The 15,999-nt window shown below is 30.7% G+C and overlaps 1 protein-coding gene across 4 annotated transcripts in view; it reads right to left on the bottom strand.

Annotated features, from left to right (window-relative positions):
* Positions 1 to 15,999, bottom strand: part of LOC134714543 (peroxidase-like protein) — a 45,462-nt gene that overhangs the window by 13,188 nt on the left and 16,275 nt on the right. The window contains exons 1-3 of one of the 4 annotated variants that reach the window (XM_063575876.1): positions 6,196 to 6,334; positions 4,383 to 4,588; positions 2,258 to 2,393 (exon numbers count right to left, since the gene is read on the bottom strand). In XM_063575876.1, coding sequence (XP_063431946.1) covers positions 2,258 to 2,393; positions 4,383 to 4,588; positions 6,196 to 6,272 — 419 coding nt within the window. In that variant the 5' untranslated portion in view covers positions 6,273 to 6,334. Of the gene's footprint in view, positions 1 to 2,257; positions 2,394 to 4,382; positions 4,589 to 4,729; positions 4,850 to 5,804; positions 5,979 to 6,195; positions 6,335 to 15,999 lie in introns of those variants that run through there. The other 3 variants (XM_063575880.1, XM_063575879.1, XM_063575877.1) reach the window with 3 other exon arrangements.

Here is a 15,999-nt window from a genome sequence, read left to right as displayed (position 1 = left end):
TGCCCTATTTCTGTATTTTATTTTATCATAAATTTTATTCTGCGACCGTTTTATTATGTTATTTCCATGAATAATACCTGTGCAATGTCATCGTTCAGAAAAAATATTCTTATTTGCAAAAAAAGCTTAATGGTTATATTTACATTTCTATTGTTACTGTTGGAATAATTGTTAAAAAAAGTCATAAACATGTAACATCTTATCGGTCAGTGTTATATTGAGGTGAGTGACTTACAAACAATCTGAGATTTGAAAGCCTACACAGTTTTTAATTTTACGTTCAGGTTTAGTAATAATTTTCTTTTCATCGTTTGCTGACGTTTTAATAACTCCAGTAAACCTAACATGAAGGATACTGCAAAAACTAAAAAGTTTGGTCCTAATCAAGTTTTTTTTAAATTGACGCTAACAGACTTAACACTATGATCTATGAACAAATGATGACATTTTTTTTCAATTTTCCACCTCCCATTCCTATGTGGAGAAAGAAGAAGTTTAAAGGTCCTGGTGAATAAACTATACAGAGAACAATACCTGTTGTATTTGTTCAATGGGACAATAGAAATGCCAAAAGTTTAAATGGACAGGTAATTATCAGGTGAATCTATGGAAAGGTTCAATTGGGTTCGCTATAATACTACGCAAGTCTTGGGGTCATTTCCATTCTCATTTCCCCCCCCTCTACAGCAGAACAATATATATCAAAGGAACGACCTGATTAATATCAAAACAAACAAACAAATATGATAAACAACAAAAACAAAAACAACTGAACTACAGGCTCCTGACTTGCGACAGGTACATACAAAATGTGGCGGGATTAATCATGTTTGCGGGCGTCCAAATAAGTTTTTTGTTGTTTTTGTCCTATTTGATAATTACAGCTTTGTAGACAGATATTTAAATACTAGTAATATTAATAAATATTAAAAATGATATATACCGGTACTAGTAATATTTATAAATATAAAAAAATATATATAATTTATTGGTAAGACTGCATGTTCCAAGTGGAGTATTCTGAAACAGTTCTGGTCAATGACACAGTACGTTGTTTCAAATGTCATATAACACATTTTACTAACGTACGCAAAATGCATTTATTTTTAGTATCTGATTTCTCAGGTCTAAATTGATGTGATTTAATGTTATTGCAACTTAAACAACCATTAAAAAGACAACTACAATTAAACGTGGTCTTCTAATGGATAATGAACAAGAGACATTACCGTACAATCTGATTGCATAACTGTACAGGAAAAAGAAGGATTAAGATAACAAGGGCAAGTTAATGATATAGGAAACCGTGGGGAGATGGGTTGATAAGTCACATTTGGTTTAGGTTTAGTTTAAACATATTTTATTTGCTTAAATGTGCAAAAGGGATGAGACACAAGTTAATGAAACTTATATAGTCTTCTCCCATAACAATTTATAACAATACAATATTTACACAGCATGCATACAAACAATACAGTATATATATATATATATAAAATATTGGAACTGTGAAGAGATGGTGTGTGATGATATGAATGGTTATACACAATAAGCATGTATTTGCACTTTATAATGTGCTATATTACACAATTAGAAACCTCTTAGACTCTTTAATAAATTCATATACATTCTTTACAATTCTTTCATTTTCAGCATTAGTTGAATACTTATCGCCGGAAGTTAAGGTGTTCAAATTTAGTAGAGAGTTATCTTGTAACCAATATAGATTATTACATAATTTGGTTCTTTTATTCGCATAATTAGGACAATAAAAAAAAGAAGTGCGTGAATCTTCGCACTTAGCACCACAACTACAAGACGGATCTGAAATAATTTTGACTCTGTTAAGATCATAATTCAAAAAAGAAGCTGAGCACCTAAGTTGTGTCAAGACAATATTGAGTTTACGATTGCCAAAGTCATAATGTTTTGGTACTTGGGCTTTTGAATTCAATTTAAGATTTTTTAGTTCGGTTTTAAATTTATCTAAAGATTCAATGTTGCGTAGACTTTTATGTAAATTTTCACATTTGGTGAGGTTAAATTTAACTGGGGTAAAGTAGACGGGGTGATGGCTACGACATGTGTCAGATGGTTTTGGTCATCTATGACAGATATTTATATAATAATGGACAAACTAATTAAGCTTTGTTGGTCAAAATAAAGCATTAATATTATTGATATTTTTTGGTATATCAAAGTTAGAGACGTATTCTGAAAATATGCAAAACACATTGATATTTGTAATAACACTTACAGTTTCTCAAATTCCGCAAGTGCCCTAAGATTTATAAAACCCTTTTGATTGAGAACTTGGACTTTACTGTATTCCTTTAAGTTCATGAACATAGATCGATGCCATAAATAGCTGCCCTTTGACACTTTATCAAACCCTAAAATGAAAGGTGAGTAAACATTGAATATACATATACACTGAATGAATGAAATGTTTAAATATTTAAAAATAGTCAAACATGGTATGAGCAATTATGTTGATAGCTTAAATTGCAACCCAGTCAAGTTGTTTGCAGTTTTGTCTTGGATTGAATTGTTAAAAAAATGTCTCGCTTATATTGATCATTTGTAATAATTTTTTAATTTTCAAATTTAAGGGGGCCTTTAACAAGTAACCTTGTCGTATCTCCTCTTTTATTAGTAAATGAGTACTTTATATACATCAAATCATTTACACAGGTTTTTTTTATCATCATGTTTCCTTTTTTTTCAATTTTTTCCTTTTTCCTTTTTCGTTTTTCGCATATATATAATCATATATGGTTTATGCTTAGGTCTCACAGGAGACTACAATATATAAACCAACTTTAAGGTCGCCAACTTCAGCAAATCTGCTTTCTGTTTATTTAAAACGTATGGATACCCAGTTATATACATAAAACTCTCGAGTTGGGCATGCTTTCATTTTACCGGTATATTACAGATTTTGCAGAAATAGATGCCACTAACTTAAATTAATAATAAAATGACAATATGTTATGTTATGTTGTTTTTCCTTCACTGTTCAACACTTTTGAACACTTCAGAAAAAATAATCTTGGTTGATTTATTGAATTATAAATATTATAAATGAAGATTTACGTGAAGATTTTCGTGAAGATTTTCGTGAAGTTATTTGTTTATTTATCTCACAGTAATATCTGCTTCATCAAAAACTTAATAATCGTCATGTGTCTTCGATAATGTCAAACAGGAGAATTTAACATTTCCATTTCATTAGAGTAAACGCAGCTCTGTACTTTTGATGAATGTATGAAGCCAAAGAATTTGATGTGAAAAGTGTGACAACCTTGTAAAAAAGAAAACACATTTTAGTTGAATTTGTTTTCTAAATTTACAACAATAAAATGTTATGATGAGTCATAAATTTAGCAGCTTGTCTGTTTTTCTATATATCTAGATAAAGGTACATAATTCATTATGTTGGTGTTGTCAATTTAAAGGGCAAGAAATGTGTATCAATTTATGAGACAACTTCACTACACGCAAACGAAAAAAAACATCAAAAAGAAATTCAACAGCATATTTATTGCTGATCTTCACGTCACTGACCTTCAAAATGAAGAAATATGTCTCACCTCACTGCAATAAGACTTTTAAATCTTTTTTTAATTTATGCTTTAGATAAAGTTAGATTTAATTCGAAGATTTAATTCTCTATGTTTTTACAATTTTGAGAACTACTTGTCTTTTAAGTTTTTAGGGACAATTACCTAAATGAAAAAGGATATGCAAACCGACTGACATCTTTGTAAACAAAACTCCTTCTAGCAAATTATATTTGGGTTAACGTTGTCAAAACCTTAATATTAAATCGAAGATCTCAAAATGAAGCAATTTTGAAATTGAAAATAGATCCTAAATGCAAGAATTTCAAAACCATAGACTAATATTTGAGACAATACAAATAATATGTTATTACAACTATCTATCTTTCCAACTAGTTTTAGCTTTTTGTACACGTGAAAGGTGTTATTCTATCTACATACGTCTTTGTAACTGTCAATTTCAAAAGGGTTATACAAACATAACCCTAAGTTAACAAATACATGATACTTTGATAATCATTAACTGATCTTATTTTTCACTTTGTTTTTTATTTGGTTTAAAATTTTTCGAATGAAGAAGAAAAGAAATTTCATATTCCTTTCTTTTGATATTAAATACGCTATTAAAACTTATAACATGTAGTAAGCATTGACTTAATTCTTGTGGGTATATTTATAACAGCATAGCAATGCTAAATCTGTAAATTTCTGGAAGCAAATTTTTGTTCTTCCGTCGCCGGGATTCGAACTCATACAAATGGGGTATCGAGACAACACTGTCTTAAGACTAAACTACATAATACATATTTTATTGCTTACCTGAAAGGTACATTTGTTTTTCCAGTTCTGTACGTATAGCCCAGTCTTTAAGGGCAATCTGTATTGACTGTGCCATCATATCTGATACGTGCATGCCACCACCTGCTAGTGTTCCTATAACTTCTCGTTTTTGCCTGTCCTTCCCCGAAATAACGGTGAAACAAACTATGGAAGCTACAAGGAGAAGTTTAGTGGTCATGGTGGCTCTGAAAAAAATAAATGATTTTAATTATACATCTTCTAAAAGTTATAAATTGGTCTCTCTATCTCTCTCTCTCTTTTGTCTCTTTTCTCTTAACTCTATTTTTCTCTTTTCTCTTAAAATATAAATAAAAAGACGCCCGTACTTGATTATTTCAGTAATGCTGAGCTCCCGTAATCAATTCTGCCGTTAATACTGTACTGGTTAAGAAGATGAAACATGATTTTGTACAATTTTGTATGTTTCTATTACATTAGCTGCAAGGCCTTTGCGAAATTCAAAATCTTAGTTAATAAAGTATGATTGACAGATATAATTGAAATAGTATATTTTATCGATGTCATTTAAATGATTTATTTATCTTGATAATTTTAGAACATTTACATCAAATCAAAATGGCAAAATTGCTGCTACAGAGCATTACACATGTGTGAAGGCAATGATGGGTTTTGTTTAATAATAATGTTAACACAAGCCATATTCTGAGTTTGTTTTCCTGTATTCATTTAAAACCAACTTGACGAAAAAAGTAATTTATTTAAAATTATAAAATATAAAAATACATTTAGCAAATACAACATATGACATAAGAAATGTAAGAGTTCAAAATTTATATAAAATTATAATACATATTTAAGACGAAATTACTTGAACTAGAATCATATCAATTGACAAAATTACAAAGACTACCAAAGGTGGGGAGAAAATCTTCCACAAGGCCAAACGCTTTCGCAGGAAATTACACATTTGTGTAGAGAATCATATTATGTTACACATGCTTTCTTATGCAAAACTTTCTATTGATTGATAGTGGTGTTATGTGTCATTTTGAAGTTTAAAAGGCAAATGAGAAATATTTTGCACTTTTGTCAATTTTAGAAGTATGATTTCCTTGTTAAGTTGTTTAGTTGTGTTTACGCCCAAAACCGAACCAGGAAATTGATAATACAGTGATTTATTTAGAAAAATCAAAAAATAAATCATCCAAGTTTAGAGACAATTATAGTATGCCAAATACCCTCCCTATTAAAATAAAATTAGAAATTTGATTTCTACTAATATTACAGGCTTTTTTTTAATGTAGCGCAATCGAAGACGTGCGTTTTTGAGCTCAGAGAAAATGCTGGTATTTTTTCCCCTTTGTATTTATATGACATTCTGAAAATAAACTACACAATATTTGAAATCTTACTTTAAGTTAAGGTAGATAAAAATGATACCTGATATTAATTGTAAACGGTTTTTCCAAATGTTCCAACTTATTCAAACGAGTGAACAATATTACTGGTCAGCGAAACTTAAAAAAACAATAAAATGATACTCTATAATGTAATCGTTCCTCTCAAATGTTCAGCATTATAGAAATTGTCCAGAACAAAAGCAGTTTTCAAACAAAGATGGCCGTGAGATTGCGTTTAATAGAATCTCTGGAGATGATTTCATCACAAAAATGTGATTATTTACAAAAAAAGTCTTTTTCATACATTTGTCACATGCTCCTTCTTTTTTTTTTTTTGAGTTAATGTAATTTTTCTTAAAATTTTTACTGCTTATTAATTCTTTTTTCCTTTCTATAATTAATAGAATTAACCTATCAAAATCCCAACTAACCTTAGCATCAGTCCTGTTTGAAACATCCATAAATTGTAAATTATCATAACCTTTATTACATATTCATTGTTAATCATGTGACAAGCTATGATAATATATCATATTTTGAAGGGTATCTTTTGTCCATTCAAAAGTTATACATCTTAATTCATAAAGTAATAAAACTGCTTGCTCATGGGCAAAAAGAACACATGGTTCAGAACACTAATAATGAAGCTTAGGAGTAAAACGATCACGTTCGTCGAAAAATTACCTGACAGATTTTAGACAGTTTCTTTGAATTTAAGAAACCAATGACACTATTTTTAAAACCGCACCAGTCATAAGAAATTCTGATTATCTTTGTGTGCATACAATTGTGGTATCTATTGTTTAATTGATATAATTGTTGTCGAACATTTTTTCAAATTGTTTAACCTGGAGCAGAATATGTCTTACTTGCATATATGACATAGTGCTTTTATATTATGAATGACACCGTTGTAATAATATTGTAAAATATTGTTACTGTTTTGTACAAGCTTAACGCAGATTATTATCTTTATGAAATTTTTGTTTTAGAAAAGGATGATAAAATTCAGTTTCCATAATACTGTCATGCTTTTTGCTGCTTTTTCATGTTTTCAATTTAATATCTAATAGATCAACTAAAGAAAGATTATATGAAAAATTGATAATGAGATTTTCCATGATACTGACAAGTTTTTTTCTGCTTTTTTAATGTTTAAAAATATAATGTATAGACCAATTTATAACTATATATATGAATGTAAATATAATAGACAATAAATAGTGTGTATTTTCTGTTTTGTTTAACCAATAAAAATGAGAATGGAAATGGGGAATGTGTCAAAGAGACAACAACCCGAACATAGAAAAACAACAGCAGAAGGTCACCAACAGGTCTTCAATGTAGCGAGAAATTCCCGCACCCGGAAGCGTCCTTCAGCTGGCCCCAAAACAAATATATAACAGTATAGATTGTGTTGATTTTAGAAATGTAAATTAAAACTACATTTTTTAAAAAGCAAACTCATTAGATTATTTTTTACATAATTTGATTACTTTGCATTTCTTTATAAACTTTCAATTAAAATTGCTGCATTTTGACCAAGCTAAAAACAATTACGAAAAAAAAGTGAAGAAATGATATGATTGCCAAATGATAAAACTATGGACAAGACGCCAATATGCCGTAGGTCTATAAGCAATTGTTCGAGGCCAAAGTACGGCCTTCATCAATGAGCAAAACACATCCCGAATAGTAAGATAGTATAAAGGCTGACATGACAAAGTGTATTTAGTAATTCAAGTGCATGACCTTGTTTGACAACTTTCGAAATTTATAACTTTATTTTGACATGATCAAATTTATTAAGTGTAGAAGTATTAAAACAATTCTGAATTTTTATTTTTCATTTGATGACAGTGGTGATAAAACATTAACTAAGTAGAGCCACGACCTTGTAAAGTAACAACATTGACGGTTTCTAAAGATTTGCATACATGTATATCTTCAAATCAAATCCTAGATGCCTTACTCATTCCTACACTGAAATTCCATTGTACAAAAAATAAAAAATAGTACAAAATAAGAATCTATCCAATAAACTGTCAAATTCCTTTTTTTTTTATATATTATTTACGAAGCCGAAAAGAATATTTTAAACTGCGTAAACATATAGCATTTGTTGAAAGAATCTACCATAATATCTCTCAGATCATTTGAATAAGGAGACAACACGGTTGTTTAATTCCATAAAAAGGGAAATATAAGTAGTCTTTAGAATTTTGTGTGGTTTAATTGCTTTTTTCATGGTGTATTACCCAAAACACATTGTATTCATATTGACTTGTATACTATGTATTTTTGTTTTAACTGCATTGGTTGGTTATAAACGTTTTCTTTTAATGTATGCATCAAAACGGATTAGACGATGCAGTACATGAATAACGTGATTACCATCAAAAAGAACATGCGTCCTTCCCTTGTATGACATCAGCAATTACCTAACTTTATGTCAAAATATCTGTCTTTAGTGATGTAATCTAAGAGGTAACAATAAGTCGAATAGCAATTAACTGCGCATTTGAATTTTATTTCAAGACAGCCTAATACATAATATTTTCAACAAATATCAATTATTATGGATTTTTTCCCGTTCTTTAAATGATTTGACGGTATGATAAAAAATTGAAAATAACAGGAACGCTCAAAGCCAAACATTTGAAATCCGAGGTTGTATAAGTACCGAAACCGTTGAAGAGCTATATTATGTCAAAAATATCTAAACCAAATAGTCAAATTCAACTAAAGCCAACTTTGCCTGAGTTACGATGCTTAGTCTACGTAACATTTCGATAGGTGAATCTAAATTTCAAAAGCGCCTTGTTTAAAAAACTAATAAATAAAAAAATACCACGAAATCTAATGACATGAATTACAAAGAATTTCTAAAAATATCAAAAATTATCCTTATAATCAACCAATAAAAAATTAGGATTTTTAGAATGTTTTAACACTCATTTAATATAATTATCACGTATGTATCTATGATGAATGAGAATCGCCTCTTTCATTTACAAATTGGAATATGGATGGATTTGTCAACATTAGACATATTAAGGGAAATAATGTTCGTATAATTGCTCCAAATAGTTCTAAAAGAGGTTACTGGAACATATACAGTCCAGATGACCTCTAAAATAAAATAATAAAAAAAAACACCTTTCTAATAGCATGGAAAATCAAAAGATTGTTTCAACTCAATTTCTTTTCCTTACTTATATAATTGACAAACTATCAGACCTAAAACCCTCGGGAGGAAGGGGTCTACTTCCTAAATACAAGGTGATAGGACGTATCGCTGGAAAAGTTAACATTTACCAGCTTGACAGCAATATGTGAATAAGTGGAAAACTATCAGAAATAAATGATAAGTCACGAGTTAAAAACACTTAACATATTTTAACAAAATCAATATAGATAGAATAGGAACAACTCAAAAACACATGTAAATCAAAGAAAGACTTCTAAAGATCTATATACGACCTTCAACAATGAGCAGGGGCCAACAACGTATGACCTTTAGGTAACTTATACGACCTTCAGCAATGAGCAGGGGCCAACAACGTATGACCTTTATGTAACTTATACGACCTTCAACAATGAGCAGGGGCCAACAACGTATGACCTTTAGGTAACTTATACGACCTTCAACAATTAGCAGGGGCCAACAACGTATGACCTTTAGGTAACTTATACGACCTTCAACAATGAGCAGGGGCCAACAACGTATGACCTTTAGGTAACTTATACGACCTTCAACAATTAGCAGGGGCCAACAACGTATGACCTTTAGGTAACTTATGCTATTTTTTTTTTTATCGTGATTGCATTCTTTCATGTGATTAACCATGAATCTTCCGGGCTTATTTATTGATTTTGCATGTGTGCCAATGCTGTTCTTGAGAAGTACGAAGAAATTAACATAAAAAGTGTATCTTATAGGCACCTGAGAAAAGTTTAAGTGATAATAAAAAGACACGAATAGAGTTAAAATCTAGATAACAAACAATTAATGTTTATTTACTTCATGTTAATGTGCAAACCCTAGTCGTGAACTACATCAGTGGTTTACTTTTTATTCGTTAAGTGTTGTTTTGTTTTGTTTTTGTACTTTCTTGTTAGTTTTGCCACATCTTTTTGGAAGTCTATATTACAACTTGTGTAAAATTGTGGTGATTTAGAATTTGACATTTCTATTGTCGAATACTGCATGTACGTTGCTCTCTTTGTATATTTTCTATTTATAAAAAAGAACAAGGAGATGTGGTACGATTGCCAATGAGACAACTATCCACCAAAGTTCAAAAGAAGGGGAAGTAAGAATTATAGGCAACTGTAAGGCCTTCCACTATACGAAACTCCATGTCGTATGGTCGACTATAAAATGTCCCTACATGAAAAATATGAAACAATTCAATTGAGAAAACTAACGCCCTAGTTCATACCAACACAAAAAACAAACATGACAAATATGAGCCATCAACAACCAATGAACTACAGACTACTGGCTCGCGACATGCACATAAAGAAGGCTGCGGGGTTAAACATGTTTATGAGCGCTCAGCGCTCAAACTCCCCTATCCAGGGACAGTGGTGTAACAGCATAACATTGTTTGTGTGTTTTTGGGTCACTGTTACTCTTATTGGCATGTAACTTCCTCTTGTTTGGATTCATAGACAACTATTAAGAGAGGAAAATTAAAAAAAACCAGGTTCATTGTGCAGTCCCCAGATTTTCAATATTGTACATTCAATATTTGTAAATATAAAACATATGATTGCCATGTGTGTGTGATGACCTCTTGATGCCATGTGTGTGTGATGACCTCTTGATGGCATTTGTTTTGTTTTTTTAAAACATCTTGCTTGTAACATGACCACAGTTGTCTTTTATAAGTCACTTAAGGGGGATATTATTGCCCATGTGTGTGTGATGTACTCTTGGTTTGGTGGTTACTGTAAGAACATGCGTTTTAACACAGAGTTGATGAAAGGATTATTGCCCATGTGTGTGTGATGTACTCTTGGTTTGGTGGTTACTGTAAGAACATGCGTTTTAACACAGAGTTGATGAAAGGATTATTGCCCATGTGTGTGTGATGTACTCTTGGTTTGGTGGTTACTGTAAGAACATGCGTTTTAACACAGAGTTGATGAAATGATTATTGCCCATGTGTGTGTGATGTACTCTTGGTTTGGTGGTTACTGTAAGAACATGCGTTTTAACACAGAGTTGATGAAATGATTATGTACCTGACAAAATCTTTGATGAATAAGAACATAGTATCGTGAGACGGTATATGATAGATGTTTAAAACAACCTACATAAGGCAATTCATCATCACAAATTATTTCTTGACCATAAAACTGTATTTAATGTCTAAGTCTTATAATCTTTTTCCTTATGATTTGAATAAAAAATACCAAAGACAGGTGATGTATGCGAAAATGGAATGCATAAACTTATTGTTTGCTACTCTTAGTTATATCATAATTGGGCAAAAATTAATAAGTACTAATATTGAAAACCAAAATACGTCATTTAAAGTTTAAGATTGAGAAATACTTATGGTTTGCTACTCTAAGGTATATTTTTATTGGGTAAAATTAATAAGGACTAATATTGATTACCATTACAATGAAAACCAAATGACGTCTTTAATAGTTATAGATTGACGAATAAGATGGCTTTAAATGATTGTTTAAACAAATATTTTACATGATAATTGACTTTGGTTACTTTGATCTTTATATTATGATTTGAGGGAATCTTATATTATTTTTGTTTGCTATTGTGGCTAATTGACTTGCATTAAATGACGACAAACGTTTTTGATGTTTAACGATAGTCCCTTTTTCGCCACCCTGTCTTGTAGGAAATAATAAAGGAATGTTGAAGTGTTGCAAATGTTTTGGGAATTTCAATGTGTATAAAGATATATAAGAGCACACACAACACATGCATATGTACATTTGCATTTCAAATGCCTGCAGATATAATTCAGTTACTTGTAAACAACAAAAATCAGATTTTAGATGAATACAACAAATACAACAAATACAACAAACAAAATAAATAAACAAAAACAGGAGATTCCTCATCAATACTTTCAATGTCATTTAAAATGTATTGACAATGTATAAAATGTATTGACAATGTATAAAATGTATTGACAATGTATAAAATAAAATTGAGAATGGAAATGGGGAATGTGTCAAAGAGACAACAACCCGACCAAATAAAAAAACAACAGCAGAAGGTCACCAACAGGTCTTCAATGTAGCGAGAAATTCCCGCACCCGGAGGCGTCCTTCAGCTGGCCCCTAAACAAATATATACTAGGTCAGTGATAATGAACGCCATACTAATTTCCAAATTGTACACAAGAAACTAAAATTAAAGTAATACAAGACTAACAAAGGCCAGAGGCTCCTGACTTGGGACAGGCGCAAAAATGCGGCGGGGTTCAACATGTTTGTGAGATCTCAACCCTCCCCCTATACCTCTAACCAATGTAGAAAAGCAAACGCATAACAATACGCACATTAAAATTCAGTTCAACAGAAGTCCGAGTCTGATGTCAGAAGATGTAACCAAAGAAAATAAACAAAATGACAATAATACATAAATAACAACAGACTACTAGCAGTTAACTGACATGCCAGCTCCATACTTCAATTAAACTGACTGAAAGATTATGATTTCATCATATGAACATCAGGCACAATCCTTCCCGTTAGGGGTTTAGTATCATACCATCATAACATATATGAGAAGAACATAACCCGTGGCATGCCAACAACTGTTTTTCAGAATAAATGTGTTTAGTTTCGACGCAAAGACCTTATCAGTGACTCAATATTAACGCCAAAATATGCAATCTTTAATGACTTGACAACAGTATCGTAATTATATCCCTTCTTGATAAGTCTATTCAAAGGTTTTGTAAGTTTCTGAGGTGAATACTGACACCTTTGTGCTTTATAAAGAATATTTCCATAAAAAATTGGATGTGAAATACCTGAACGTATAAGAAGTCTGCATGTTGAGCTATATTTACGAATGATGTCTTTATACCGATGATAAAATTTAGTAAATGTTTTGACTAGTTTGTGATATCGAAACACCTGGTGTAATAATTTTTTCAGTAATACATAAATTTCTCTCGTTAAAATCTAAAACATTGTTACATACACGAGCGAATCGTACAAGTTGAGATATTCAAACACCGTAAGATGGTGACAAGGGAACGTCACCATCTAAAAACGGATAATTAACGATAGGAAATGAAAAATCATCCCTTTTATCATAAATTTTAGTATTCAGCTTTCCGTTAGTGATATAGATATCAAGATCGAGGAAAGGGCAGTGGTCTTTGCTAGTATTAGCTTTATTTAAAGTAAGTTCAGCAGGATAAATTTCATTAATATACATACTGAAGTCGTCATTATTGAGAGCCAAAATATCATCCAAATATCTAAAAGTATTATTAAATTTGTTTATCAGATGTTGTTTTGATGGGTCTTGCTTATTTTTGTCATAAATTGTAACTCATAACAATACAAATATAAAAGCACATCTCTGCACGTCAATGAGCTCCGGTAGTAGCTCTTTCGGGAGCCCAAGTGTGACCTGTTGCAACAAAAGGAGTTTAACCCAATCAAACACCTTACTTTTTATCAAATTAAAGACCAAATTCTCTATCTTTAATTCTCATTGTTCCACCTTGCAGAACCAAACGATGGGATTTATTGTAAATGGGGTCCAATCTAAAGTATTAGTCAAATATATAACACTGTAGTTTCACAATCAGTCAAACATTACATGTACTTAATTGTTTTGGATATACATGTATGTATAGTGTGTACTTTGTCGAACAATGAAACATATATATAGAACCTTTACAGAAAAAAAACTATAAAACTAAAATACAATCATTCCTTTGAAGAGATAGAAAATTAAAGATATCGATGAAAAATTGATATTGATATTAGTTGTAAAGAAAATAAAAAGATGTGGTATGATTAACAATCAGATTATCCTCTACTGGAGACGAATTTACGTATCATTTATCAACTCTAGGCCATCAGACGACCTTCACCAATGAACAAAGCCCATAGAAAGCTATATGGTTCATGAAATGATAAATGTTAAGACGTTACGCGCGATGTTCGTACCTCATTGGAAAATCGGTGTAGTTGACATAATGCAAGTCCAAAATATCTTATTTTGTGATATCATATTCATTGCTATTGTACGCATTTTGAACAAAAGTGTGTTTTTTTAAATAAAAAAGAAAAATATTTGTTGAAACTATGTTTTATGCTGCATGCGACAAGCTTCATTTTCGAAAAACGGCTATTTTTAGGCTGTCCCGCGTAACATATTTCATTTATTGTAACCACTAAACTGTAATTTTCTTCTAAACTATTTAATATTTTGAAAAACGGTTTTTTCCATTATTTAACAAAGAGGTTCCTTCATTTTTTATGCATTTTTTACGACGTTTTAATGGCGTCATAGAAAAAATAAAGTGTTCCATACTACAAGGTGAAATCCGTCCCACGGGAGAAAATAAAATGGTATTCCAGATTTGAGAATCAAAAACATTTATCTAAAAGGAAAAAGTTTAGTATTTGTATTTACTACATCAATGTTATTTTTCTTAATTTTATGAATTTAAAAACAAATATCCTCAAAAATGATATATGGTAATTTATGAGCGATTTTTCAAAGGCTTACAAGGTTGTCGCACCGCCATTTTGTGACGTAAAAACGAACTCAACTCAAATTTACGTCAATTGTTTGCTTATCAGAGCTCTTATAATGGTAATATTTTATTATTTTTCAAAATGTTGTTTTTCTTAATTTTTCAAAAATCTAAAGTACATCAATTTTCGATAAGTAGTTAAAACGCGTCGTCGATTTTGCGGAGTCTTACAAGAATGTCGCACATGCTTAAAACCAACGTTTCAGTCGAAGTTTTGGTTTGAACGTTACGAAATATTCGCGACGTTATGTTACGCTTACATGTACGAACATCGCGCGTAACGTCTAAACGATTTGAACTAGAAAACTAACGGTCTGATTTATGTACAAAATTTAAAAAAAAACAACGAAAAAACAAATATGATATACAGCAACGAACGACATCAACTGAATTTAATGCATCTGATATTAGACAGACACATATAGAAGATGGTTGGGTTAAACATGTTAGCGGCCGTCTAACCCTTCCCTAAATCGGACAGTGGTGTAATTGTTTATGCAGGTTTATTTTCTTCTCCTGTCTGTTTATTCAATATATATATATTTTATATATAATATCATAAAACAAGACGTATTTTATTTTAACAGACTGTTTTGAAATTTTCATTCATTCCAAAAAAAAGGATGAATGAGGGAGAATTGCATATCTTTTTACTAGTTTTGTTAGAGATATTTGACATATAGACCTATCATTATAATAAAGTTTTCACTGGTCGGGTCGTAATGTTCTAATGTTTAGTACAAGAAATAAAGAATGATTGATTAAAAAAAAAGTTTTACTTCTTATTAATTACGATAACATCACACTATACATATGAAAAACATTAAAATGATAGAAAACTATTCTATTTTATAAATATAAAAAAAGTTAATCATTTTGAATGATCATATTATCAATTTTAGCTTTACTTACATAGAAACCTGAGTGATCATCGAAGAAATGGATTACAATTTTTTGGAATTTGGAAATGATAAAATCTTGATTTAAATAAAAATTATGGTGGTGATGATGGATAGCTGTCTGACGTCCAACGGCAAATTATATGCATATTCAAAACGGTATTATGTTACAATATGAATATTATTAAAATCTGGTTCGTACTAGACCGACACACTGAGCTGAATTTTTATTTATATATACCTTTAAACTGTTAAATCTTTGCAATTACAATGGTATACAGACTTTTCATTACATCAATGAATAGACGACATAAAAACAGGAATAAAGAGAGCAGGATATGTAGACTATTTACAATTATACTCATAGTATTTAGACAGACCAGCGCACATATGGATTTATATATCTGAAGAAACTACATTGTTTTCTATGGTGGCCGGTTACGGCCATTTCGCGTTTTCTCCTTTCATATTATTTAGGGCAAAAACGCGAAAACGCGAAATCGCGATATCGGAAAGATTTTTTTTTTCGCGTTTTCAAGTTTTTTCCCTATAGATTATGAAGGGC

This window comes from Mytilus trossulus, chromosome 4, assembly GCF_036588685.1.
Source record: "Mytilus trossulus isolate FHL-02 chromosome 4, PNRI_Mtr1.1.1.hap1, whole genome shotgun sequence".
Taxonomy (NCBI): domain Eukaryota; kingdom Metazoa; phylum Mollusca; class Bivalvia; order Mytilida; family Mytilidae; genus Mytilus; species Mytilus trossulus.
Note: the sequence above shows the minus strand (reverse complement) of the source record. Positions and strands in the feature narration are given on the sequence as shown.